General features: G+C 42.5%; 1 protein-coding gene across 1 annotated transcript in view; it reads left to right on the forward strand.

Moving 5' to 3' along the window:
* DNER (delta/notch like EGF repeat containing) overlaps window positions 1-26,291 on the forward strand; it is a 1,176,744-nt gene that overhangs the window by 831,181 nt on the left and 319,272 nt on the right. Inside the window, exon 7 of the mRNA XM_086942563.1 lies at window positions 15,050-15,163. Within this exon, the coding sequence (XP_086798689.1) occupies window positions 15,050-15,163 (114 nt within the window). The remainder of the gene's footprint in view (window positions 1-15,049; window positions 15,164-26,291) is intronic.

Raw genomic sequence — 26,291 nt, forward strand, 5'->3', positions numbered from 1 at the left:
ACAATTCTTACAGGTCTCAGTACCTCTCTTAGGCGCACAGGTACATCAGTTCATACCTCATTCAGCTGATTTGCAAGCGATAGCATTATTGAATCAAGCACTGCTACAGACAAATGAGCCAATAGATCTGGTTTGCCCTGATTACCTTGAATTTGTTTTTAATGCAAGTAATGTGTGAGAGTCTATCACAGATATTTTGCAGAGAAATGTTGTGTTTATGTTTCATGTAAAATCCTGTAAAAAAATTATTTTAGATCACATCAGGACCTCACATATGAGAAATGGGAGGGTGTTACGGAGATTATTTACAGTAATATTAGTGAGCTGCTACTGTGTTACAATATTGATAACACATGTTACTATCACTGAATATTAGATGTAACAACTTCAGAATTCGGACGAGTGCACTTGTGCACTGTCAGTGACCGGCATGAAAGAGCTGAAAGTGTATCATAAATTCAAAGCTGTTCCAAACAGGGGCCCCCAAAATACGTTCGGTCATGGGCCCCCAAAATCCTTAAGATGTCCCTGAAGCCTACCTGACAGCTCAGCTGTCTGGTTACTAAAAAACATATTGGGGCCTTGAGAAAGCTGACCACTGAATGATTTCCGCACATCGCTTACCATTGGCTTTGCCTTTTGTCATCTACATTTGCTTACTTTCTATTGGTTGGCTGCATTAGTATTAGACAGTCCAGCTTGTGTTTGTCTCTTCCATGGAACGTACCCTGTTTACCACATCTCTAGTTGGATATTTTTATTCTTCCACAAGTGCTTGCTTACAGAAATTACAGAAATCCGTTTTTTCCTATTTGTGAAGCATTCAATGAGAGTATGTGTTTTATCTCTCTCCCTTGTCTCTCCCTTGTGGACATTGGAGTGGGGGTATTTTTCGACAATTAGGTGGTGTTTTTAACCACATTTCTCAAAAGATGAGGAAATAAGCTCTCCCATATGTCACTGGCAACAGTTATTAGCTATTTACCCAATAGAAATCTAGGACTTGTACATTTCTTTTTACTGTTGGAAGTTTTGGCATAATAATCGCAGCATGTTGCGTGGTTGAAAAAATCCCAGGCCTGGATGAAGGTGTTAATCTTGAGTAAGGGCCACATTTTTTGACAAGCTAGGAAGGATCAGGTGTATTTATATTGATCAGATTCAACCTCAGTGCCAATACCATCTGCCAATGTAAGATTTTTCACATAAGGCGGTTACCTGGTAAAAGTTTGCAATAACCAATATTGAAATATGTTATATGTACCGCCTTGAAGTGTGTTTTCACTAAGCGCTGTATGTAATAGATTTTATGGTACTGAATTTCTTAGTGCTCAATGTATCGACATTGAGGAACTCAGTTGAATCAGACTCATGGTTCAAGCAAAAGTAAAACGTGCCATTTTAAATGAGAACAGAAGCATTGCAGTAAATGAGTGATGTTAAATGTGATTCTCAAAAATTTTCATTATAGGACAAACAGTAACCTTTAAAGTGCACGGATGCTTATAACTACAGCCTCTTCTACCCCATTCACTTCATCAGTCATACCCTTCATGCTCCCGCTCGCCAGCCTCCCTTGGCGCTGCAGTATGACATTTCTCGAGAGATTTCGCTTTTTTCCTATAATACTGCGCCCATGTGTTCAGGATTTAGGGAAGGTATATATATGGGTAAACCCAATGGTACTGGGACCTGGGTGATAGGCACTACACAATAGGGAATGGTCCCAGAACACTATAGTTAGCCAGTTAGTTATGATTCAATTGTCTGCACAACTACTTCTTGCTAACACTCCTTACCCTCACGAAATCACTTATTCTACGTCCTCCCTTTTCCCGGGCACTTTGTGTATCTATTTTTGACTATGTATTGAAAGTAATTTGAAAATATCACAGTGTGAATAATTAACACTGTTCAATCTTTCATTTCTATGTATGCTTTTTTTAATCTATGTGATTATATAACATTGATTTTGTGGCTAACTTGAGTGTTCTGGGACTATTCCCTATTGTAGTGCCGGATTTAGGGAAGACATCTGCTGGCTCTGGGGGCAAAATTGGTGCCACCGCCTTGCCCTCTCATCTGTTTGCCCAGTTTCACTGTATTTGACAAGCCACTGATCTGACAATAAAGCCTGATTGTTATTTTAAATTTGTATGCCGCATCCAGGGTTATTTGGTCCCCCATGATGCATAATTCTTGTAGCCCAGATGATCAGCAACTCCCTAGAGAAGAGGTTGATGCTCTCCGAGGTAAGAGGAACCCCTCTCCTTGTCCCTCTTATGACTTGTTTACCATTAGGCTCACTGCATGCTGCTGAAGATAACACCGTCACCCCAAGGCTGCATTAGCCAGCTCTCACCCTTTCCAATGCATTTGCACCAGGGCACCACTTTCCTTTTAAAAACTGTAGTTTTAGTTGGGTCAGTTGATCTAAAACTGGACTACAACTCCCAGAATCCTGTTAAGTGAAAGCCGCGTACCAGAATCAGTGCGATAGGGACATTGATTGATCTGCCCCTCCCTTTCCAGTAGAGTTCAATTTGTGCAGAAAGAAACTGATCACTACACCTACCCACCCCCAAAAAATCACATTTTCGGGATGCAAAGATCCCAGCATAGTGCCTAAGCATATTTATAGCGCTCCTGCTAGTCAATACCTCCTGCTTTTTAACATGGCATATCTTCTTCAAACTCATCCATTGATTGCCCCCTTGTTGCAGGCCTCAGTTTTATGGCTCATTCTCCTTGCATGTGAAATCATTACCTCCTCGTCTGTCTTTTTCTCATAGGTCTTAAGTATGAGTTTATCTCCATTCATGCAGAACCTAATTATCAAACATGACTCTTCCTTCCCAATCCAAGAGGGCCCTCGTACAAAAGGGTATAAATACATCACATCCTGGGAAGGACTTCCGTTTTTTTTTTCTGCAGCCGGTTACCATCTTGGTTACAGGTATGTTTTGCTGTTTTTCTTTTGCACAGGCCTGCTATAACGAGTTGTTTTTGGTTTTGGGCGGTTGCACTTGTGTGCGGGTCATGCACGACCAAAGGGGGCATATGGGGCTTGCTGGGCAGCCTGTGACGGCCTTGGGGATGTTTCTTTGTATATATTTTTTAGTTTGATTTTACATGTTTCCCTGGTGTTTTTTGTATGATCTCTGCGGTCCAGTTGGGGTGTGTGCCACTTCTTTGGCTTGCCCGGTCCATTTTGCATTACGATCATCAGCAGAGTGGTGCCTGCCTGGTTAAAAGATGGTGCCCCCAATTGCCAATGTGGTGCATCTTGTGGCTTCCGCCTATCCTTTGGGAGAAGGGGAGCACCTGACTAGGGGCACTGTTGTCATGGTTTTCAGTCAGGCCTTGTCAGGGGATCCGGTGCTGGTGTGGTTTCAACTTCAATGTTACAGCATTTGGAGATGCTTCTTGGTGCCCATTCCTTTGGTTGCCTACCTGGCTGGTGCATTTACTTTTGGTTCCCATGTGCATTCTGATCAACACATTTGGACGCTTCCGCCTGTTAAAAGTGGGCGGGGAACACGCTCCGATGCCAGTGCATTTGCCTCGGCAACCAACCGCCTTTGGCAGGAAATACTTTTCTAGTGTCGTGCTGGTTGCAGTTTGCACTTGCCTCACTGCTCCTTGCGTTGGGATGTTGTTTGATAATCAGTCACTGGGGACTTATTGGTTACAGTCTTAGACTCTTCCTCTGAAGGTTATGTGTTTGATTCCTGGTGATTCCGGCGCCCATTACCGGCATTACTGTACGCCGACGATGCAGTGATTCTTGCGCGCACTCCAATTCAGTTGCAAAAGGCTCTAAATAATTATTGTTCCTTTATGTCAGGTTTAAACCTAAAAGTCAATATTAAAAAAACCTACGTGATGCACGCCGGCAGCAAGGGGAAAAAACCGAAGACAATTTTCGTGGACAAACTTTCGCTTGAAAGAACGAAAACTTACTCTTATCTTGGCATCACCATAGACGAAGAGTTTAAATGGAAAGCAGCCATAAACTCTCGCAAGCTGTCATTAATTAAAACAACCGGTGCATTAAAAGCATTTTCTCTTCGTCTAGGAAAAAGACCTCTGGCCGAGATGTTAAAAATCTATAACGCAAAATGCGTCACCACGGCGATCTTCGGAGCAGGAGTATGGGGAATAGCAAATGCTGAACAAATACAGATAGTGGAAAATACATTCTTAAAATTCCTATTAGCAGTTCCAAAGAGCACAACCAACTTTGGCTGTCATCTCGAACTCGGATTGGACCATGTTATCGACATCATTAAGATCCAACCCATAATGTTGTGGAGAAGAATATGGGCCACCGATGAATGCCATCTCACAAGAGCAATTATTGAGGATTGCATGAAACTAGACCATATGAAGAAGATTAAATGGCTATGTTACATAAAATCGTTCTTTTCAGATATTGGTCTTTCGAGGTTTTTCGAGGAACCACAGTCAGTAACAGACATAACAAAAAAGGACTTAAAAAAGGTATGTCTATCTCACCTAACCCAACTGAGAATAATGACTGAAATAAGAAAGACATCAATCCAACACTGTTTAATGATTCAACTGGTTCCATCAATTCAACCGTACCTGCAACATGACCTAACACAATTTGAAAGACTTCTTCTCACCCGTTTCAGGTTCAACCTCTTCCATATTATGGTCCTATTCCCCACCCAGAATGTATGAACACATAATTTGACACCATGCCCCTGCGATCTTATTTCCCCTCAGTCCACGATTCACGTTGTTTTCTTTTGTAAATTTTATACCCCGTTTCGAAAAAAGTGGATTCTACCAATCTTAAAAGCAATGAAGATCAGAACATGTCGCCCTGCATTTTTGGCGCTGCAGTTTCTGGAAAATAGTTTGGTCTCAAGACCAGTGGCACACTATCTAAAGTTGTGCATCAGACATCGCACGAACTTATAAAAAATTAACAAAGACGCATAAACTCATGGACATTTGACAAATTACTGATCTTCTTTTTAATTTTGACTAATTTTTTTTTATATGTTGTGAAATTAATGTTTTGTACTTTTATGGATTTCTGATTGAAAACCGAATAAAGTTAAATTTTGATTTGATTTGATTTGATTCCTGGTGTTCTCCATGGTAGGCCTTCTACATCATGGCATGGTGAGCATGATACATTGGTTCTTCCCTCATTGGCTGGGGTGATATGGATCTTATGGAACATTTGTGCAGGGCACAGATTTGCCAATGTTTTAATTTTTTGGTTTTTTATTTATGTTTTAGGTGCCTGCTCTTGCTTTATTGCCGTTTGTCTAATTTCATAATTTGCTGCTCCCTCCGCTGGGAGATTAGGGGGTCGGCTCTGTGGAATGGTGGCTTGTTCTTGGAGCGCTCCTGGTGCTGGTGATCTGATATCTATGCCCCCCCTGGACTAGGGGGCAGTGATATCCCTAACCAAATACAGTTGAGCACTCTTAAGAGCATCAGTGTTGGAGATTCTGTTTCTGCTTGGCAGAGGTATGAACCCTGTCCAAGCAGGTACTATAATCCTAGTAAGGGTAAGTCAGATACACACCCTAAATTAACCTGTGCGCACCCTCTGGTAGCTTGGCACAGAGAAGTCAGACTTAACTTAAGAAGCAATGTGTAAACTAGTATTTGTGCAACACTTAAAACAGTAAAACAATGAGAACACAGCAAGTTAGAAATATAGAGCTTAATTTATTGAGCAAAACAAGACCAAAACTGCAAAAATCCAATAGGTATAACCACAGTTATGAATTGTCATAGAATAAACTGAAATGTAGTGCTTAAAAGCATAAAGCTCCAACCGGGGCTATCTGATCTTTCTAGACCAGAACAAATCCAAAAGTTCAGGTCGACCTTCAGGAAGCATGGGTTAGATACAGGGACCAGCCGTGGCCCACTGAAACAGTACCTTGGTTCGTGGTTATGTAGAGGGTGGGATGCGAGGAGCCAAGGAGGCGATGTGTCTGTGTTGATCCCTGGGATGTAGGGGATGCGTTGGCTTTGAGCTTCACAAAGTCAAAGTTGTTCAGGAATGGAGGCGATGTGTGGCTTAGTCAGCGATACGGTGCAGTTGATCCTCACAGCAGCAGCAATTTGGGATCATCATTAGAGGTGCACTAACCTCGCTCCTTGCAGCTGCGGTGATGTGTTGGAGCTTGTAGTGGAGGCGATGCATTGTCATCGAAAGAGATGCGCTGGTTCCAAACCAAGACTGGATTGGCACCACTTGGCAGGGCAACTCTCTCAGATGGCAGAGTCCAGGTGCTGTAGGTGCATGGTTAAAAGTATTTGAGGAGGCAAGCAGACAAGCCCTTTAAGTCATTTTGGTTCTGGGTTGGAGAGATGCAGGTCCAGGCCTTCTCACTCCCAGGCACGAGGGCAGCAGTAAGCAGGTCAGCAGAGCAGGAGTCCAGGAGAGTAGTTATCCATCAAAGTGGCAGTCCTTTCAGCAGCACAGCAGTCTTTCTTCTTGGCAGAGTATCGACAGGTCCAGCATTGTACTGAGTTGCTGGTGTCAGAGTTCCAGTACTTACTCAGTTGTGCCTTTGAAATGGTGGAGACTTCAAAGAGAGGCATTTGAAGTGCACAGAGTACCTTCCCTTCCTGCCCAGGTTCAAGACTCACTGCAGAGGGGTATGCAGCCCTTTTTTGTGGGGACAAAACTCAGCCTATTCAGATGTAAGTGTCAGCTCCTCCCTCCCATCCTACCCAGGATAGCTCATCAGGAGGCGGATGGCCCATCAGTCACACCTAAGCTCCCTTTGTGTGTGGATGTCTAGAGAAAATTCACAAAGCCAACCTGTCACCCATCCCAGACGTGTTTTCAGAGACAGACAGAAGGCACCAGATGGTTAAAGAAAGAAAATTCCAAAGTGGCATTTTCGGAATTACAATTTAAAATCTAACTACACCATATGTTAGGATTTTAAATTGTGATTCCCAAGGCACAAAACATGGGGGCCCCATCTCTTCCCAATTGAAAATTGCACTTATGAGATGTAATAAGGTACTCCTAATGGTAAACTATGGGAGAGATAGGCCTTGCGGTAGTGAAAAAATCAATTTAAGAGTTTTTCATTATTAGGACATATAAAACTTAAAAGTACATGTCCTACTTGTTTAGATACACTGCCCCCATCCCTTGGGCTGTCCAGGACCTCTCTTAGGGGTGACTTATATGTATAAAAAATGAAGAGGGTTAACTTGACAGTTTGGCATGGCACTGTAAACTGCACACACAGGCTCTGTAATGGCAGGCAGGAGACATGTTTGAGGAAATACTTAAGTGGGCGGCACAATAAGTGCTGCAGACCAACTAGTAGCATTTAATTTACAGGCCCTGGGCACATGTAGTGCACTTTACTAGAGCCTTATAGGTAAATTGTATATGCCAACTGTGGATGGGCAGAGAGAACATCCACTTTGGAACTGGTTAGCAGTGGTAAAGTGTCCAGAGTCTTAAATTCAACAAAAACAAATTTAAAAAAAAGGGTGGACGAAGGCTAAAAGTTGGAGGGTGACCATGCAGGAAAGACCATTTCCAACAATCAGACTCAACAAAAACATGCCAGTGATTTCATCTAATAGTACCTAATAGTCTATAATATCCATTTAATAGTCCTAGATATTCCTTTCTTTTCTTTTTTCTATGATGTAAAGAAAGATATACATGAATCAACAGTTCAGTGCATTTGTAGAAATAGTTACTGGTCTAGCGCACTCGTGATAGTAATCATTAAGGTCAACATGTTTCAGCCTCTTGGAACTTATAGAGGCTTTCGTCAGGACCACTGGAGTTAAGAACCACTGTCTGTTCTTAGAGTGATGTTAATTATCTTTTTTACTCACCACCTTTTTGCGGTGTGGGCCAGATCTATTTAATCTGTACCTTAAACATTTGTGGTTTGTTTTTTCATCGTGAATGCCACCTAGTCAGCAGGACCACACACACAGTCAGAACAAGTCGTTCTGAACAGACGCCGAATTAGGCTTTGCTGACTAGGTGGCATTCGACCTTAATGATCACTATCACCAGTGCGTTAGACCAGTAACTAAGTCTACAAACGCACAACCTCACTTTTTAACTTCCAATTCCTTATGCCTCAAGAATAAAGCACAAGAGACCGGAATTAGGAATTTTTAACTAACCCTTATTCTAACACTTGCACAACCCTTTTTATCTCTGACCACTACTGTCAAACCAGTGGGTCTTCCTCCCTGTGGAGGACAGCATAACCTACAAACAAAAGACCCAATGATCATGCTGTTAGGCGGAGAACCAACATATACCGCCGCAACGTCTGTGTCCGTATATGAGGGTTCTTTTATAAGAAAGATCAATCACGCAATTGATGACCCTGGTGACACAGGACAAGTGGTCCACTCCCCCTTGATTTGTAAACTAGCCTTTGGAAGCTGAGTGGATCACAAGCTTCTCTTTCCCTCCCCTTGATGATTAGAAGACTAGGATTAGAAATGTGATATAATTTCAGTAATTTCACAATAAGGAATGTACATTTCGTTGAACTGAACATTTCTGTCATGACCACAACTGCTGGAGGAGCATAATCTGTGGAGAACAAATTCACTTTTTTTGCATGTTTTTCATTTTTGTGATAAAATGTCTAGTTTTGTCAAGCCTTTGAGATTTTATGATACCTACAACAAAGGTACATTCTGCCAATTTACATACAACAAATTTCAGTGACTATTTGGATGTTTGTGTCTGTCTGAAAATTCTCCTGATTTTCACCCTCTCCGCTTTTGGGAAATAATGGCATACATCTCCAACCACATGTATACTCAACTTCTTTAGGTTAGTAACTTTATTCACTAGTTTGAATTGCACATCTGGGCATCTTGTGGCGATAAAATATCAGTAGGACATTATTTCTTGTATTTATGGACTTTGTGGTACCAACAACATGGACTTGAAGAAGATCCAACTTCCCAGCAACTTCCCAGCAGAATGACTTGGTCTCTTCTGAAAAGATTTGGCATTCTAATAAACGTTTCTGTGTTTCTATGGTGCACGATAACAATACCTTTCCTGAACAATTAGTGTACAACTCATGGTTAAGATTAGGATATTACGCACTGAACTGCACAATACCAATATTTTGTACTTCTCCTGTCAAATAAAATATCTCTGTTGTCAATGACTTCATACAAGTCAGATAATTTTTACAGCTCTCAAACAAAATAAATGTCACATTTCAATGTGTTGCACTTTCTGTGAGGTCCTTTGCTTACATCCACACTCAGAGCCCGATCCCTCTCAAAGAAAGGGAAAAATCCCCAATTTGTAAATTTAGGTCTATGGTTTACATACTGTTACAGATTTTTTTAGAGTTTACAAAACTGACAGAGGTACGAATTATCAGCTTTTTCTAAAAAGCAGCTTGTTTTGTTTTTCCATTGTCATCCCATTTACCACATTGCTTGGGTAGAAATAACCTCTCTCTCATAGGGATGCAGATAGAATTCAGTATGTCACAACAATCTACATTTTTGGAAGCCAGCTTTTATGTGCTGATTTCCACACTTGCGCAGACAACATTGTATCAGAGGGCTTGTCTTTACTTCTGCCTGGATACTCCCTGACTCATGTATCCTGCAAGCACTTCTCGAATGACAAATTATGAAACTTGATGATCTATTTGATCCATTATAGGATGAGCCTGAAACCCATGTTTGCGATGCAGGACCACTTTATTGGGGTTGTCCACAAGGCAAGCATTGCACCCAGAAGAGGAGATTGGAAAAGGGACATGTCAGGTGTGGGGATCTCTTTCCTCCAATTGACTATGGAGATGATCTTGCACAAAGGCCACCAAATTATAATATAAAATACCTTAATATGCAAACTCACATCAGCACCACCATTAGGGGTGCCAACTTTCATCTTAACACAATTAAGAAACTCAAGCCTTTCTTTCCGCCAGAAGACTTACAGCCTGCAGTACAGTCCCTGGTGATATCACAACTGGAGTATGGCCTGGTGACCCTTGCAGGACTTCCTGAAGCGAACTTGGCCCCTCTCAGAGCCACGCTTAATGCATCTGCCAGGCTCATCACAGGCTCCAAAAAACACGATCGCATCACACCTGACCTTTTGCAGCTCAACTATTTGTGTATTGAAGCCAGGATCTGTTTCAAAATATCTTGCCTCACACATAAAGCCCTGCATTTCAACACTCCGGCCAATCTGGCGAACAATCTTGTTCTTTCTGGATCCGGTAGGAACTTAAGAAGTACGTCCACACTACTCTTGAAGCCTCCTAAATTCAAAAAGAAAAGTACGTATAAACGTGCTTTCTCCGGCCTAGCACCTAGAATTTGGAACGCTCTTCCTACGGAGATGAGAGCCAATCCCTCTACTGCCTATTTCAAGAAACAGGTCAAATGGCTTTTCCTGAGTGGACATTAACTGCATCTTAATGTACTCTTTCTCTAGTCCCCTTGTTGACAGATTTGACATTGTTCCCAACATATCTCTCACTATGTATTTTTGATTGGTTGTTAAACTGTTATTTTACTATAGGGCCCTTTCGGAACTAAAATTGAAGAATACTTCGTGGACCGATTACAGATTTGTCATTTACTCTACTATGCTGTGACGAGCCACTATTTGATTGTTTCACTGAATGTTACAGTAAATATTTTGCACTATATGAGAAACTGAACTAGTAGGGTCTTCTACCCGGTATCTGACTTTGATTGTTTACTCCTTGTTATTTTACAATGTTGACCTCAACTGTTCTGAGTTCATGCATGCTTCTGCTTCTGTGTACAGCACTCTGATACCCGCAAGGGTCATGTTCATGCTTTATAAAAACTTTTCAAATAAGTAAATAAATAAATCCAGGACAAATCAATGCTAGTCAATTGACCATGCCTCTGCTATGCTTGTATCATTCTGGATATGGGGCAGGAGCAGCTGTCCACTCCTATGGACTCTGTCTTGGCTCTCAGGACAACATCTGCTCATATCCAAATGGAAAACACTGCACAACTTTATGATTCATTAGATCTAACTTTCATGATCCCTTGTATTCCAGTAGTCCAGCCTGTCACTAGGAAATAAGTGTTTCAAGCTGTCAATTTATCTCATGTCATAGGCTTCAAAGGCTGGGCACACTGTCTAAGTCACACCTCTTATCTTAAACACTAAGTCACGCACTCTACTGGTCCTCACAGACAACAGTTTTCCTGTTCAAGGAGTCTCCTTTGTTTTGGGCCTGAGTCCCAATGTGTTTTGTCAATGATGGATTCCTCAAAATGATTGCCATTTGGTGAATAATACCCAAGGTTGGTCTTCAAGGATAAATTGCATATTAAATTTAATTGATGACAAGGATATTTTCTGATGTTACATGTAGTTGCTTCTTTATTGCAAAACATAATGGACTAAATAATTTTTTTGTGTAAAGAAGAAATGGTATGAAAAAAAGTCCTGCACTTGAAGAGGACAGTGAAATGCGCATGTACTTTGGGTCCCTATTTATAAGCCATTTGCAGAGATGATTGTAACTTAAATGCACAAAAAAGTGGAATGCATGCTTACTAATGGCAAATCCTGATTAATAAAATTATGATTTTTGAAAACGTCAGGTAGTGGCTGAATATAAGGTTGCAGAAAATGTGTCTGATTTCCAACTTCATCTGTCATTGTTCCATTGGGGTTGAAACGTGGGTATTCCTACCAAACTTACAACTCTGTGGGTAGCTGCAAACATCATTCTAAACATAATGCAATTCAACACATACGACTACATAAAAAGTCGTTATGTTTTCTAGAAAATGCAGAAATGTGCCCTAGTTGCCTACTCAATTATGTAAAGAAGTGAAAAGAAACATATTTTTTTCCTATAGAAAAATGTTTTCCATGTGAAGAAATCAAATGCAAATTAAAAATGAAATGGCTAACCTTCAGAATTCCCAGTGTGAGGATACTTTGATAGATTATGTTTGGGTAAAAAAAGGTATTTGCATAAAAAAATTTGAAAAACGTATTTTTCTCTGGCATAAACTTTGGGAAATTTCTGACTCGAAAAACACCTCCGATGTCTGCAATATATTGACCTATGCCTAAGAATTTAATATATCTTTCCTGTGGATGAGTTCCCGTATGTCCTGATCCTGTGTAAGAATTATCAGAGACTCGGGCACCTTTCTGCTCAGGATAAGGAATTTTTTTTTTAACTCTTTTTATTTATCTTTTGTGGTTTTGACATACAAACAAAGAAATCATGGATATAGGATACATATTCGATTTCAGACATTAGCAATTGGTGTAGGGCACAAAATACAGCATTGAGTTCCTTGAAAGAGAGCATGAGCTAAGATTCAAGTGTCATATATGTACAAGTGATGAGGGTCACACATGAATTATCTCTTCCTATCGACGATGGGTTAGGGACAACAGTTTTCAAGGCTCTTTCCCTGATTCCCCAAGTTATCAAGTCCGATCTCTCCTCCTCATCTCCCATTTCTAAACCATAGTATTTTATCCATAAAGCCCAGATCATTCTAAATTTTCAGGGACTTCCCCTTGCTTTATATGTGTTTTTTTCCGCAACCATATATAGATCTAGACTTGCACCCCAGTATCGAGCTATGTCCCTCTTGGCCACCAACAACCCCAAAGTAGCCAACGTGAGTTTATGACATGGCAAGTCTACGTCTGTAGGGATTCCCAATAGAACATACCTGGCTTCCAACTCAAGTTGGGTTTCCAATATTGTTTAGTTCCCTCAGTATCTTGACCCAATATGTTTTAATCTAGCTGCACTCCGAGAGGGTGTGTATAAATGTACTGAATTCTGTGTGGCATCTAAGACACTCCGGGGTGTTTGCTCTCCCCATTTTGTGTAGTCCTGCTCTGTCAAATTAAGTCCTGTTGTAGTCTTTTTTTTATTGCCACTTCACGTGGGTGCATAAGGGCGGCTTCCTAGTCGAAGTATTCCATTGGGCCAGTGGTGAGTTCCCATTTGGCTCTTAGTGAATCTAGTTTGTCACGCATGTTGTTAATTAGTGTTCTGTGAGGGAGAGGTGTGGCGCCACGGCCAGGGCGACTGATGCTGGAATCTGGGAATCACGGTTCGATCCCCAGTTCCAGTGGCAGATTAGCCCAGCATCATGTGACTCTGGGCAATAGCTTGCTTAATCTTCCCGACGGCCCCAAGTGCCTGGAGACCCTTTCGGGCGATCGTTCGCGCTTTACAAATGTGGATTATTATTCTGTATGTCAGCGAGATGGCCTTGGTAGGAATCTCCTCCGGCAGGAGCCTGCCTTCTGAGGGGGAATATTCCTGCAGTGTTGCATCATCTATCCCCTCTGAATGCCAGGCATGTTGCAGTTTAAGATAGGCATAGGTTTGAGTGTCATGGAGCTGATACATAGCTTGAAGCATGCTGAATGGCGCCAGAAGGATAAGGACATTTTTTAGGCTATTTGTTGCAATGTGTCACCCTCTTGTGGCCACCTCTAGCAATTCCATAAAGCTGCTCCCTATGATGGCCTTAATGTAGAATCCTTCCATTTCGATGCCATAAAATATTGAAGTTAGTTGTGCATTGAGGAAGCATAAAGAACAACTGATGGATTAGCCACAGCAACCAAACCAAGGGGCCCAGATTCGTCAACTATATTTCCGGCACCCAGTAAGATCGAACAACCCAGGTGGTGTTAATTTATCAGGTGTGTGACATAGCTCCTGTTACATTGGGGAAATACCTGCAGGTATAGGATAAATCAACATCTCCAGGGGATGCACATAGCTTTTTTGTTGCAGGGTAGGTGGAGACACTTGCCACATATATTTGTAGTTAAGTGTCAAATAAGGTGCTGGGGGTGTTTTCAAAGGATTTTATCATAGTGCCCTTTGATGCACTTGGCCCAATAATCTAGTTGGACTTCACTGGACTGGTCCCAGAATCAATTATAGTTAGAATATATTTAGGTTACTCAGTATAATTCCGATTTTTTAGATTTTGCCTAAATGCCAACATGCTGCTTAACTTTACAAAGTTGTCATACAACACAAGGAGAGTGTAACTTTGGTTGATGATAACATTAATCATTGTACCTACCCTCGTCACCCTTTAAAACTATCGTGATACTTTTACAGCTATCTCAACCATAAAAATAACTGTTTTACCCGAATCATCCAGTTCGCTCCAAAATCAGATTTAATGTTCACTTACATTTCGTTATTTGTATTAATTTATCAAGAAAGTAGCATGAAGTCGCTAGTAGACCTGGTTTACAAGGGGACAATGGCAGTAGAGAACAGTGGGCAGTACTGCAAGCAAGAAAATGGGCCACCAGAGTGATGGGTAGGAAAATACAAAAACTTTCAGAGGGCCTGCCTGGCCTCAAGGCCCCGGTGCTACTGCACCTGCTGCACAATTGATTGGCACGTCCCCGGTACAAATATAGGTAGATAGAATGCATTACTTTGCACGGTATTGCGTGCTGAGGAGACAGCAAAAACACCAATAGAAAAATATATCAGACAAATGTATAATAGTACAGAAAATCTGTTTACGGTTATGGTACGAGCTGTAAAAAGTTGATAGAAGCCTTCTGAATAAATCTGTCTGTTTGTAGTATTTCCTATCTTTGTTTTATCTGTTTCCCTGACTATATATTCTGTTTAGGGTATCCTCTCTGTTTTGTAGCAGTCGCGCTGAATTTCAAGATTTCCATACTGCTGACACGAAAAAGACACACACGCTGCAATAACACCAGTCTCTTTCGAGCTTCTCGACGGGGTTGCAGACCTGCCATTCAGAATGTGTTCCTTTTAATGTATATTGTGCTTGTCTGTCAAAGCCTTCGCGCCACTGCAGCGACCGACGCTGCTGCTAAATAGCTTTTCTCTACTTAGACTAGATTTCGATTTCAAATGCTTTTCTCAGCTCTGTGGCCGTCTTTGGCCCATCGCCGAGATGTGCTGGCTTTTGCTCCTGAAGAGCAGAATTTTCGTAATGACATTTCTAAACGCATTTTTTTTTTTAGGTTACACCGGAGAGTCGTGCGAGTCTGTGGTGGACCACTGTAATCCCCAGCCATGCGAAAATGACGGTATCTGCGTCTCCAGCGTCGGCGGTTTCCGCTGCCAGTGCCCAGAAGGTATGCTATTACAAATGCGACTAAGTTAAATGCATTTTATACTTTAATCGTTCAGAGTTCTCTTTTCGCTTTTCGCTGGGTACCTTTAAGTCACACACTTAATTCCAGAAGGGTTGACTCAACAATTCAGCCATACAAAGTTAATAAAGTCAGTACCATCCGACTGGGTAATAATTAACACCTACAGACTACTGCAAAGAAACGTGTATATTTTTATTTTGTGAGGAGTGCACAGTTACTATGGGCCGTATGTATGAAGGCAATTTTGAGATCGCAAACACCGAAATTCGCAATTCAGCGTTTGCGATCGAAAATCAACAGTGTCCAATGTATGACACAAAACACCCCTCGCAAAATAAGGAATCGCAAATTTTGCGATTCCCTAATTTGCATTTGCATTTAAGGAATCGCAAATTGTGATTCCTTAAATGCAGTATAAGAAGCACAGAAAAAGTGCAATTTGGATTTAAGGAATTACAAATTACCACCAACTTCAAGTTGGTGGTAATTTGCTATTTCTTTGAAAAATGCACTTTTTTGCATTTTTCAAAGTGCCATGTGACTCACATACGTGCCCTTAGGGCATGTATTTGCGCCACATCTGCACCCTTGCTCATTTCAGGGGTGCAACAGGGTGTCCTTTTGACAACCTGGCACCCTTGAAATTGCATTCGCAATTTGCGAGTCTCTAATTGGGAATCGTTAATTCAGAATGTCTTCCCATTCATTCCTATGGGTCTCTAGGCCCATAGGAATGAATGGGGAGGTATTCCTTAATTGCGAATCGCAATTTGTGATTCGCAATTAAGGAATATGTAGGATTCGCAAAATGTATTGCAAATCCTACATACATAGAGTTTTGCGATTCTCAAATAGCGATTCGCAAAAAATCACTATTTGAGAATCGCAAATGGACATTTTCATACATATGGCCCCTATATCTCTTTCTAAACCCTGTGGACTCCTTTAGGCGAGAGTAGATAATGATGAAAAATCCTCCAATTAGCAGAGAAGAAAGTTAATTCAACAGGCAGATTCACAGCAGAAATTGGTCCTACAAACGACTCTGATATTAGAGGAATTAAGCCAGTGAACTCTCCTTTAGAGTTGGCACTTTGTCTCGCAATATCAGAATTTTCCCTTGCCATCTAACTTTAAACCAGGCCATTAGAAGAAAAGGAGGAGACAACTTGCAGGGAAAGCCATTATTATGGTAGCCATGTCTTTACTTTACGATTTAGCCTGATCTAGGGGCATATTCAGTCAGCCAGTCAAAATCACTTCATTTGGTTAATTTAAAACCATAAAAGTACACTACGAAAAATCTGAGAAAAACATTTATTATATTTGCAAGCCCCTTTCGCCACCGGACCGTCGCTTTTTTTTACGCTCCGGTGGCGTTGCACCATTGCAAGGTGGCGCTAAGCCACTTAACGTGGTTTAACGCTAACACCACTGTGTAAATAGGATGTATGTCGTTACTACGCATGCTTTTACAGCGCATGCCTTTACCACGCAGGTTTTACAACGCAAGTCGTTACAACGACTTGCGTTGGGGGGCGCTGGATAGTGAATAGTTTAATTTACTATTCCAACTCCAGTCCCCGTGGATAGTAGGGAAGGTTTTGGATAGTAAATGAAACTATTCCCTATCCTACAGCGCCCCCCAGAGCAAGTCGTTGTAACGACTTGCGTTGTAAAAGTTGCGTGGTAAAGGTACTGCGTGGTAAAAGTTGCGTTGTAAACGCTGCTCCCCGTGTAAATATGCCCACAGTCCGCTGTGGCAAAGGAGCGTGCAATGGGTGTTGCTGTGGGCGTTCCACTGCAACACCTATTACCTTTTGACGCTGCCCTAGATTTACAAGGCTGGGGCAGCGCAAAAAACTAAGGCCAGGCAATACTTGGTCTTAGAATAGCGATTCGAGGAGAAATTATTAATTCTGTAGCACACATAGAAAGAGCAAATCGCCGGTTATTGATTGTTTATGTGCAGGAAGGTGTCCCTTCCTGCACATAAACAATTGCCCCTGCAGCGCAGGCACCCATGCAAAATGGTGGCAGGGTGCTTGCGCTGGCACAAGGTAGCTTTTATTGCGCCAGCGCTAGAGAAACACTGGGGTATGACATATTTTTGTATATATGGCGCATCACTCCGTTTAGGAAATGTCAGAGTGGAAGCTGCCAAATTTGGCGTAGCACCTTGTGCTGGCATTTTCTTGTACATATGCCCCTAGTCTAACAAAAATAACAGTAGACACTAATGGACCTCAATTACGAGGCCCTCATGGCACTTTTGCGCTGAAACATCACCTTTTTGGTGCTTCAGTGGTTCAATGTGCCACAGCACATTTACAAGGCCACACAAAACCACTTTACGTGGCTTTTTTTCATGGCCTTGTATATATGTATCCCTTTCACACAGAACACTGTGTGAAAGGGGCCTTCCATGGGCGTTGCTGTGGGTGTTCCCATGCAATACCCATGAAATCTGAAGCATTCTCAGATGTACAAGGAATCGTAAACCTGGGAATTCAACGGAGTCTCACGTCTACTTTTATTTCTCCTCGTTTTTGCCTCTTTCTATGTATCCTGCATTCTGCAGCACATATAGAAAGATAAAAATGCCATCAATGATTGCTTTTCTGTAGGAAGGGTATCCCTTACTGCACAAAAACAAACAATCATCCCCGCAAGGCACTCCCCCTTGCAACATGACGCAAGGGTGTCTGTGTTGGCACACGGCTGCGGTTTGAGCACCGGCGCAGGGGAGAAGGATATGAATGCACTGTATTTTGCAGATACTGTGCATTCCTTCCCCTTTCTTTTGGCACACGGCAGCGCAGAAGGAATGCCTGCTGTGCTGCCGTGCATCGAAAGATTGTAAATGAGGCCCTGAAAAATGTATTCCAACCAAATGGTCAGACTGTCCCGAAATAATTGTTTTAGGCCTGAAGACGTATATGCATTCTCAGTCTCCAGCCACCCATGAATGTGTGTTAACTGCAGGTTAGGCCAGTTACACCCACCTCATCTGCCAATTTCTTCATGCAGTGCAACCACTTAGGGCCTCCTTTATGAGGCCATAGTGGCACTTTTGCGCCACCGGATGATCACTTCTTTGGTGCTCTGGTGGCGCAATGTGCTGCAGCATATTTACAAGGCCACGCAAAGCCACTTTACGTGGCTTTTCATGGGCATGTAAATAAGTGCCGCTTTCATGGAGAACACTTTGTGAAAGGGTCGTTCCATGAGTGTTGCTGTTGGTGTTCCCAGGTAACACCCATGGAACCTGAAACAGTCCCAGATTTATGAGGAATCGTAAACCTGGCAATACGTCAGATTCCAAGGCCTCCCCAGGGGAGGCATAAGAGTGGCGCAACAAGTAGAAATAGTTTTATTTCTCCTCGTTTTTTCCGTCCTTCTATGCGTGCTGCATTCTGTAGCACACATAGGAGAAGGAAAATGCCGTTAGTGATTGTTTTTGTGCCGAAAAGTGACCCTTCCTGCACAAAAACAATCATCTCCGCAATGCAGGCACCCTTGCCACATGACGCAAGGGTGTCTGCGTTGGTACACAGCAGCTGTTTGTGCACCAGCACAGGGGAGAAGGACAGGAATGTGCCGTAGATACAATGCATTCCTGACCTTTTCTTTTGACGCATGGCAGCGCAGTAGGAAGGCCTGCTGTGCTGTCTTGCGTCAGAAGTTTGTATATGAGGCCCTTAGAGTCCACCTAGTTCCAGCTTTCTCTTTGCTCTTGCACTATTATCCCTTGAGTTCTGTCCATTGATTTTGGAATTGCTTTGTTGATTTTGTCTCCACTAACCTTGCAGAAATGTGGATTCATGTATTTGTTGCCTTTTGTTGGAAGTGCTTTGTTGTTAATAAATCTTAGTTTATTATTCCTAATTCTAGAATCAGGCCTTAACCTTAAAGCGGTACAAAAGGGGGTGGTGGTGGAGGGAGCATCTGAATCAATCAAACACTCACACCCAGTCAAAAGATCCTGGTTTAATCCATAACCGTTCTTTAGCCCACTCTGCCACCCCAGTTCAGACATGGCTATATGCAAATCAGTCTGACCCTGTGCCTCATGGGAACAGTCCAGCCCGAATTGCCAAGCCATGTCTTCCCTGGACTGGAAACAAGCTTCCGAGGACCGGTTTCTGGCATTTCAGCCGTCTTCAGCCCGGCTTGCTTGAATCCAGTGGCAAAGTGAGCAAGGGACTCACGTCTTAGCATACCCTGCCACACTTGTGGCGGCCAAAAGCGGTACAAAAGGGGGTGGTGATGGACGAAGCATCTGAATCAATCAAACACTCACACCCAGTCAAAAGATCTGGGTTTAATCCATCACCGTTCTTTAGCTCACTCTGCCACCCCAGTTCAGACATGGCCATATGCAAATCAGCCTTGACCCTGTGCCTCATGGGAACCGTCCAGCCCAAACTGCCAAGCCATGTCTTCCCTGGACCGGAATCAAGCTTTCCAGGACCGGTTTCTGGCATTCCAGTCTTATTGAAATATACTACACCACATTTCTATTGCAGCAAACCAATGTAACTGTAGTTGTTCCTTTGGATACACCATTTGTGTTTCTGCCACTCAGATGAGGGGGCACTGCAGTTGCTTCTGCAGTCAGATTTTTATATGAAAAAACGATTTGGTATATCCAAGATGATAAAGATAAGCAAATAGCTTATTGAGAGCCAACAGTCAGGGCCAACAATTCTGAAGACCAAGCCGCAGGGTATCGCAGAGAATGTAAGAGGATTAACATTTTTCATTTGACCATTTTGCTTTGGATCTTGGGGAAATTATTCAAGAATTGTTAGCATTTTTTTAATTTTTGCATGGCATGAGATAGAGATAAATACATATAAAAACATACAGGTGTCACAAATGTACAGACAATGCACACAGTGCATAAGATAGTAAAAATAACAATATTCTATTCTATTCACCAGTTTTATAAAGTGCGTGGCTACCCAACACCGGGCTTCCCATTGCTAACAAAGCTAGCTAGAGTGAGTTAGGTTGACAAAACTTAAGGGAAAAGCAAGTTTTTAGTTTGTTTCTAAAAATCATAAAATCGTCTTCCATTCTCAGGCTAGTAGGCGAAGAGTTCCAGAGTTTTGGTGCTAGAAATGGAAAGGAGCGACCTCCACTTGTGCCTTTTTTGTCTCTGGGAACAACAAGTCGGATAAGGTTTTGGACCGAAGAGCCCTATTGGTGTGGTATGGGGTGATCAGCTGATAGAGAGCATGTAGCCCAACTTTGTATTTAGCCCGATGGGTGATGCAGAGTGCCTTGAATTGTACTCTACAACTTATGGGCAGCCAGTGAAGGGGTTTGAGTGCTCTGAGCGTTGACTGCTTTTTGGGAATGCCTAGCAGTATTCGAACAGCAGCGATCTGGATGACTTGGAGTTTTTTTATGCCTGACTGAGGATTGCCCAGGTACAGTGAGTTGTCGTAGTCGAGGCGGGAAAGGATTAGTCCTTGCATCACCTTTCTTCTTGACTCCATCAGGAGCCATTTCAGCATCTTCCTCAAGGCTCTTAGGGGGAAGAAGCAGCTACCCACCACCTTTTTTACCCGAGATGCCATGGAAGGCTGCTTGTCTCAAGTAATCTGTAGGCTCTTGACTTCCAGCTTGAGGGATGGACATTCTCCTCAAGAGATCTGTTCCCAGAGTATGGGGTTGTTGTCAACCAGCATAACATCTGTATTCTCCTCGTTTCATTTTAAACAGATGGTTGCCATCCAATTGGAAACATTTTCTAAGCAGCTGTCAAGACTCATCGAGATGGAGTCTGTATCAGGCAATAGGCAGACAATCAGCTGGGTATCCAGGGCTTTAAGTGGGCCGGGTCTCACCGGGTCTGAGCACCGGCAGTTTTTTAAGGAGGCCTCGAAACGGGTCTCTATCGGGCTCTGTTTTGTGCCCTGGCACAGGCGGCACGTTTTTTTCAAGCGTTATAGGGGAAGGGAAATCCTTTAAAGAGTAATTTCTCTCGATTTCCCTTCTCTTTATGAATCTCAGGAGCAGCAACATTGTCGTGGTGTCACCAGGGCTTTAAGTGGAAGCTTTTTGAATACTAATACAAGCCATAGTTGCTGCTCATTTATCTTATGCAACTAACAACCATTGACAAAGCTAATAGTCCTGACTTGTTGTAGGTATACTGTGACTTGTATCATATCTGGATGCAATGACAGAAACCACTAAATACCAGTCGGGCGGCACACTAGGCTAAGCACAGATTTTTAGTTTACATGTTTTTAAGCCACGCCCTTAATTACATTGGCCACGCCTCCTTGAGGGACCCCCCAGTTTTTTCATCCCACTTAAAGCGTGGGTATCTTCTGCGTAAGATAGCCAGGGCTGGCTCTAGGTCAGTGCAACAGGTGCAACCGCACTGGGCGCTGACTTTGGGTGGGAGAGTTATGTTTGCAAGTAGATTATGGTTTGAAAAGCACTTGCTGCCACGTTCCTGGCCTCTAGCAATTTTCAGGCAACAATAGAAATAGCAAGATAACTCAGGTGATTAATGTTCTTCCTAGAGAGAGATAGGAGGTTTGTCTAGTGGAAGGTTTGACTGATGGTAAGGTAGCACAGTGGGTTAATATGCCTGCTGCAAAGAACATGTACCATGCAGATCATAAAATGCGAATAATGTAAATAGGTCAGTGGGTTACTGCTTTTGTCTGAGAAATTCTTTTGTTACTTGCAGTTAAAATCCTAACATAGAACAGTGAGCTATTAACCATGGTTAAAGACCTGCATGCAAACTACAAAGTATAGAGTAGAGCGTATGATTTTTTCCCCAGTCTTTTATTATCCTAATGTTGGAAAAAGCGTTCATTTGGATAGAAATACATTCTGATTATTGAAGCAAACCCCCATCCATGGTGTTGTGTTTTAAATTCTGAGTTTGTGCTTCTCTAGACCATGCACGTTTAAACAATACTGTCTACCAGTATGGATGACATGTGACTCTACACTTTGCAGTCCTCTGTCTTATGTAATATTTCCTATACACTGAATTACACACCTATGATTGATCGTCTCTGTGTAGTGTGTGTGATGTAAAGTTCCCTGATACCCTACACTGATATGAATGGTGCTATAACACGAATTAAATGAATCTGAGAGCAAGTGGTTATTGAAACTTGAGGAGCACTGTTCGGGTGGTAGTGAGGATAACAGTGGCCGAGGTGGTCATTGGGGGGCACCAATAAACATTGTCACACTGGGCGCCACCAGCGCTAAAGCCAGCCTTGAAGATACTGTTGTAAAACAAATGAGCAGATGATATCAGATAAAGGGTGGACATATACAATAAAAAGTGTGGGGCTCAGGAAAGAACCCTGTGGTACCCCACACTTCTGCTGATGGCTTGCTGAAAGATAAGGCCCCTCACTAACTTAAAAGCTGCGCTTCTCCAGAAATGAGGCAAGCCATTTTAAGACATTTCCGTGATGCCTATTTCTTCCAGCCGACAGAGTAGGATGGGATACAATATATCAAATGCCGCACTTAGGTCAAAGAGGTTGAGGGCGGCTGAAACACCCTGATCCAAGACCAATTTTAGATCTTCTGTGGCCTTTAAACGTGCTACAGCCTGCACAGAAGTCTGTTTGAATGGGATGAAGTATATTGTTGGCTTCCAAATATTTTCCAAGGTATTTGTTTATTGTTTTTTCTAAGATTTTACTGATTCCAGGGACTAATGATAAGGGTCTGTAGTTATCAACTGCCTCTGGATCCAAAGTGTTTTTTTAAGTAAAGGGTGGATAATGGCGTATTTCCATTCCTCCAGAAACAGCAGTTAGTCAAGGACAGATTGTATATATCAATCAATGCGGAAAGCATCACATCTCCCCCTTTCAGCAGAATGTCTAGTGGAGCAGGATCAAGTGGCAAGCTTGATTTGCCATGACAAGGATTTCCTCTTTGCCCATTTGAGGGAATAAGGACAGTTTAGCTGTCATATTGTTAGTCATGTTGGCCTTGTAGCATGCCGAGCCTGATAGAGCATCATAAATATTCTTCACTTTTCCAAGAGAATGGTTGACAAGTGGTTCACAGCGTTCTGCTGAAGGAGGAGGGTCTGCTTCTGGTGTAATAGGCTTTAAGTAGGAATTTACAGTATTGTAAATTAATTTTTGGGGAGTTTGAGGATTGCGTGATCCTTTCTGCAAAGTTGTTTGTCTGGGCTCTTCAAATGGCATGCTGATATTTTTTTATGGAGATTTAATAGACATGTTTGCAAACCTAATCATAATTAATTCTTTACTTTCTTTTGCATTTTTTGCATTCCCTTTTTAGTTGTTTTAGTTCCTGGGCGAACCACTAAATTTTATCCAAAGGTTGCATTTTTTAAAATAGTTTTTAACAGTATTAACTCATCCAGAGAATTATAAAACAAGGGGCAGATTTACAAGCCCTTTGCGCCCCGGTGCATAACTTTTCGTGTCGCACTGGAGACGCATTTCAATGCCCCATATTTACAAGGAAAGGAATAGCCACCCTGCTTGACTTTTCCTGTCCTTGTAAATACGGCCCCTTTACACGTAACACTTTGCATGAAAGGGGCGTTCCATGGGTGTTGCTGTAGGTGTTCATTTACGAGGAATCGTAAACCAGGAAATGCCTTAGAATGCTACGCCACCCTAGGGGTGGCGTAGCGAGGCGCAACAAGGTGAAATGTTTTCATTTTTTTTTGTTTCTTCCTCTTTCAATGTGTGCTGCATTCTCAAGCATGCGTTGAAAGAGGAAAATGCCTGTGGTGATTGTTTTTGTGCAGGAAGGTGCCTCTTCCTAATCAATCAATCAATCAATCAGTGACACTTATAAAGCGCGCTACATACCCGTGGGGTCTCAAGGCGCTGGGGGGGGGGGAGCCGCTACTGCTCGAACAGCCCTACACAAATTATATATAACAACAAGGGCACCCATTCGAGTCAGCACAGGACCTCGGGGAACATATTTAGGAAAACAACAGTGGTCCCATGCATAAGAGAGATAACAACACAAAATAAATATAGACAGAATGAATCTATATTAAATAATGACTTGTCCAGCCGGACAGAGGTCCAATTTTTACTTTTAACAACGAATGTTCTGAAGAGATAACTTCAACATTTCCATAGAGATGGGCACAAGCCTGTACCCAAACATATACAATTTGGCATAGAGAGGAAAGTGTTAAGAGAGTAGAACAGAATTTTTAGGCAGAAGCTGTTATTTCCTGTGAATATTACAATGACAGAAATTCCATTTTGCACCATTACTCGCCTAACATGGCAATTTATACATTTCGCAGTATATGGTGTATCAAAAGTCGACGGCGTTTCGATCCCATTTAAAGAATCACAGGGATCATCATCAGGACAAAATATTGCCTAATTATTACAAGCCATGATAGCCAGGGGCTGACCACAAAGGGTATTGGCCAGGTTTGGAACGGCGTGGTTTTAGATCCAAGGTCGGAACTAGCTAGATGTAGAGTTCCGTGGAATTAAAAAAGGCGGGGATCAGTCTCCCGCGGTACGGCAGGTAATACTTTGCGGCGCGCCAGCGAAATACTCGGTCATTTGGGGAAGGAGCCTTCTCAATGGGCTGCGATAGCTGGTAACGGCCAGGGAAGCTATCGCAGCCCCTCAGTTTTGCTGATGAGTATCTAGTTTTCTCTGGCATGGAATGGGAAGGGTCCTGGCCCCTGGCCATGACCGGATGTGGACGGGCGCAGACAGGCTTGCCTTTGGTGCACCGTAAGGCATGCCGGTGGTTTGTCTGCACCCTGGCCGCCATTAAATTATATGGCCTTTCAGTGAACTAGAGCGCTGTCTCCAAGAAGAACTGGCAACAATTGATGACAGAAAATCGTCATTGAACATGGCTGAAAAGTCAAGCATTCGTCCCCAGCAAAATACTCGGTCGCGTGGGGAAGGAGCCTTCTCAATGGGCTGCGATAGCTGGTAACGGCCAGGCAAGCTATCGTAGCCCATTGAGAAGGCTCCTTCCCCACGCGACCAAGTATTTCGCTGGCGCGCCGCAAAGTATTACCTGCCGTACCGCGGGAGACTGATCCCCGCCTTTTTTAATTCCACGGAACTCTACATCTAGCTAGGTCCGACCTTGGATCTAAAACCACGCCGTTCCAAACCAGGCCAATACCCTTTGTGGTCAGCCCCTGGCTATCATGGCTTGTAATAATTAGGCAATATTTTGTCCTGATGATGATTCCTGTGATTCTTTAAATGGGATCGAAACGCCGTCGACTTTTGATACACCATATACTGCGAAATGTATAAATTGCCATGTTAGGCGAGTAATGGTGCAAAATGGAATTTCTGTCATTGTAATATTCACAGGAAATAACAGCTTCTGCCTAAAAATTCTGTTCTACTCTCTTACCACTTTCCTCTCTATGCCAAATTGTATATGTTTGGGTACAGGCTTGTGCCCCTCTCTATGGAAATGTTGAAGTTATCTCTTCAGAACATTTGTTGTTAAAAGTAAAAATTGGACCTCTGTCCGGCTGGACAAGTCATTATTTAACATAGCTTCCATTGTGTCTATATTTATTTTGTCTTGTTATCTCTCTTATGCATGGGACCACTGTTGTTTTCCCAAATATCTTCCTACACAAAAACAATCTCCCAATGACGCAGGAATCTTTGCACCATGGTGCAAGGGTGCCTGCACATGGCAGCTGTTTGTGTGCCAGCGCAGGGGAGAGCACAGGAATGCGACATATTATTGTAAATATGTTGCATTTCTGTGCTTTGACAGTGCCACAGCATTACGAGCCAAAGGACTTGTGGTGCTGCGCTGCGGCACTTTCTTATATATCTGCCCCCAGTTTTTAAGTCCTAGATAGGACCTGAACTCCTCTTTGTGTTCTATCTGTTTGGGATTGACTTTCGTAATGCCAGTTCCCAGCTGGCTGTATCCAGTTTGAACCATTATAGTGTGGTCTTAGAGTAGGCAGCTTTGGATATGGACTCTCCAGGTTTTGTAATGGAGAAGGGAATAATATAATAGTCCATCCAGACAGCTGGCAGAGGGGAATCTTCTGGCATGTAATTTATGTTCGTAAAGATTGTGTCCACAGTGG

The sequence above is a fragment of the Lissotriton vulgaris genome, chromosome 11 (genome assembly GCF_964263255.1).
Source record: "Lissotriton vulgaris chromosome 11, aLisVul1.2, whole genome shotgun sequence".
NCBI classification, from domain to species: Eukaryota; Metazoa; Chordata; class Amphibia; order Caudata; family Salamandridae; genus Lissotriton; species Lissotriton vulgaris.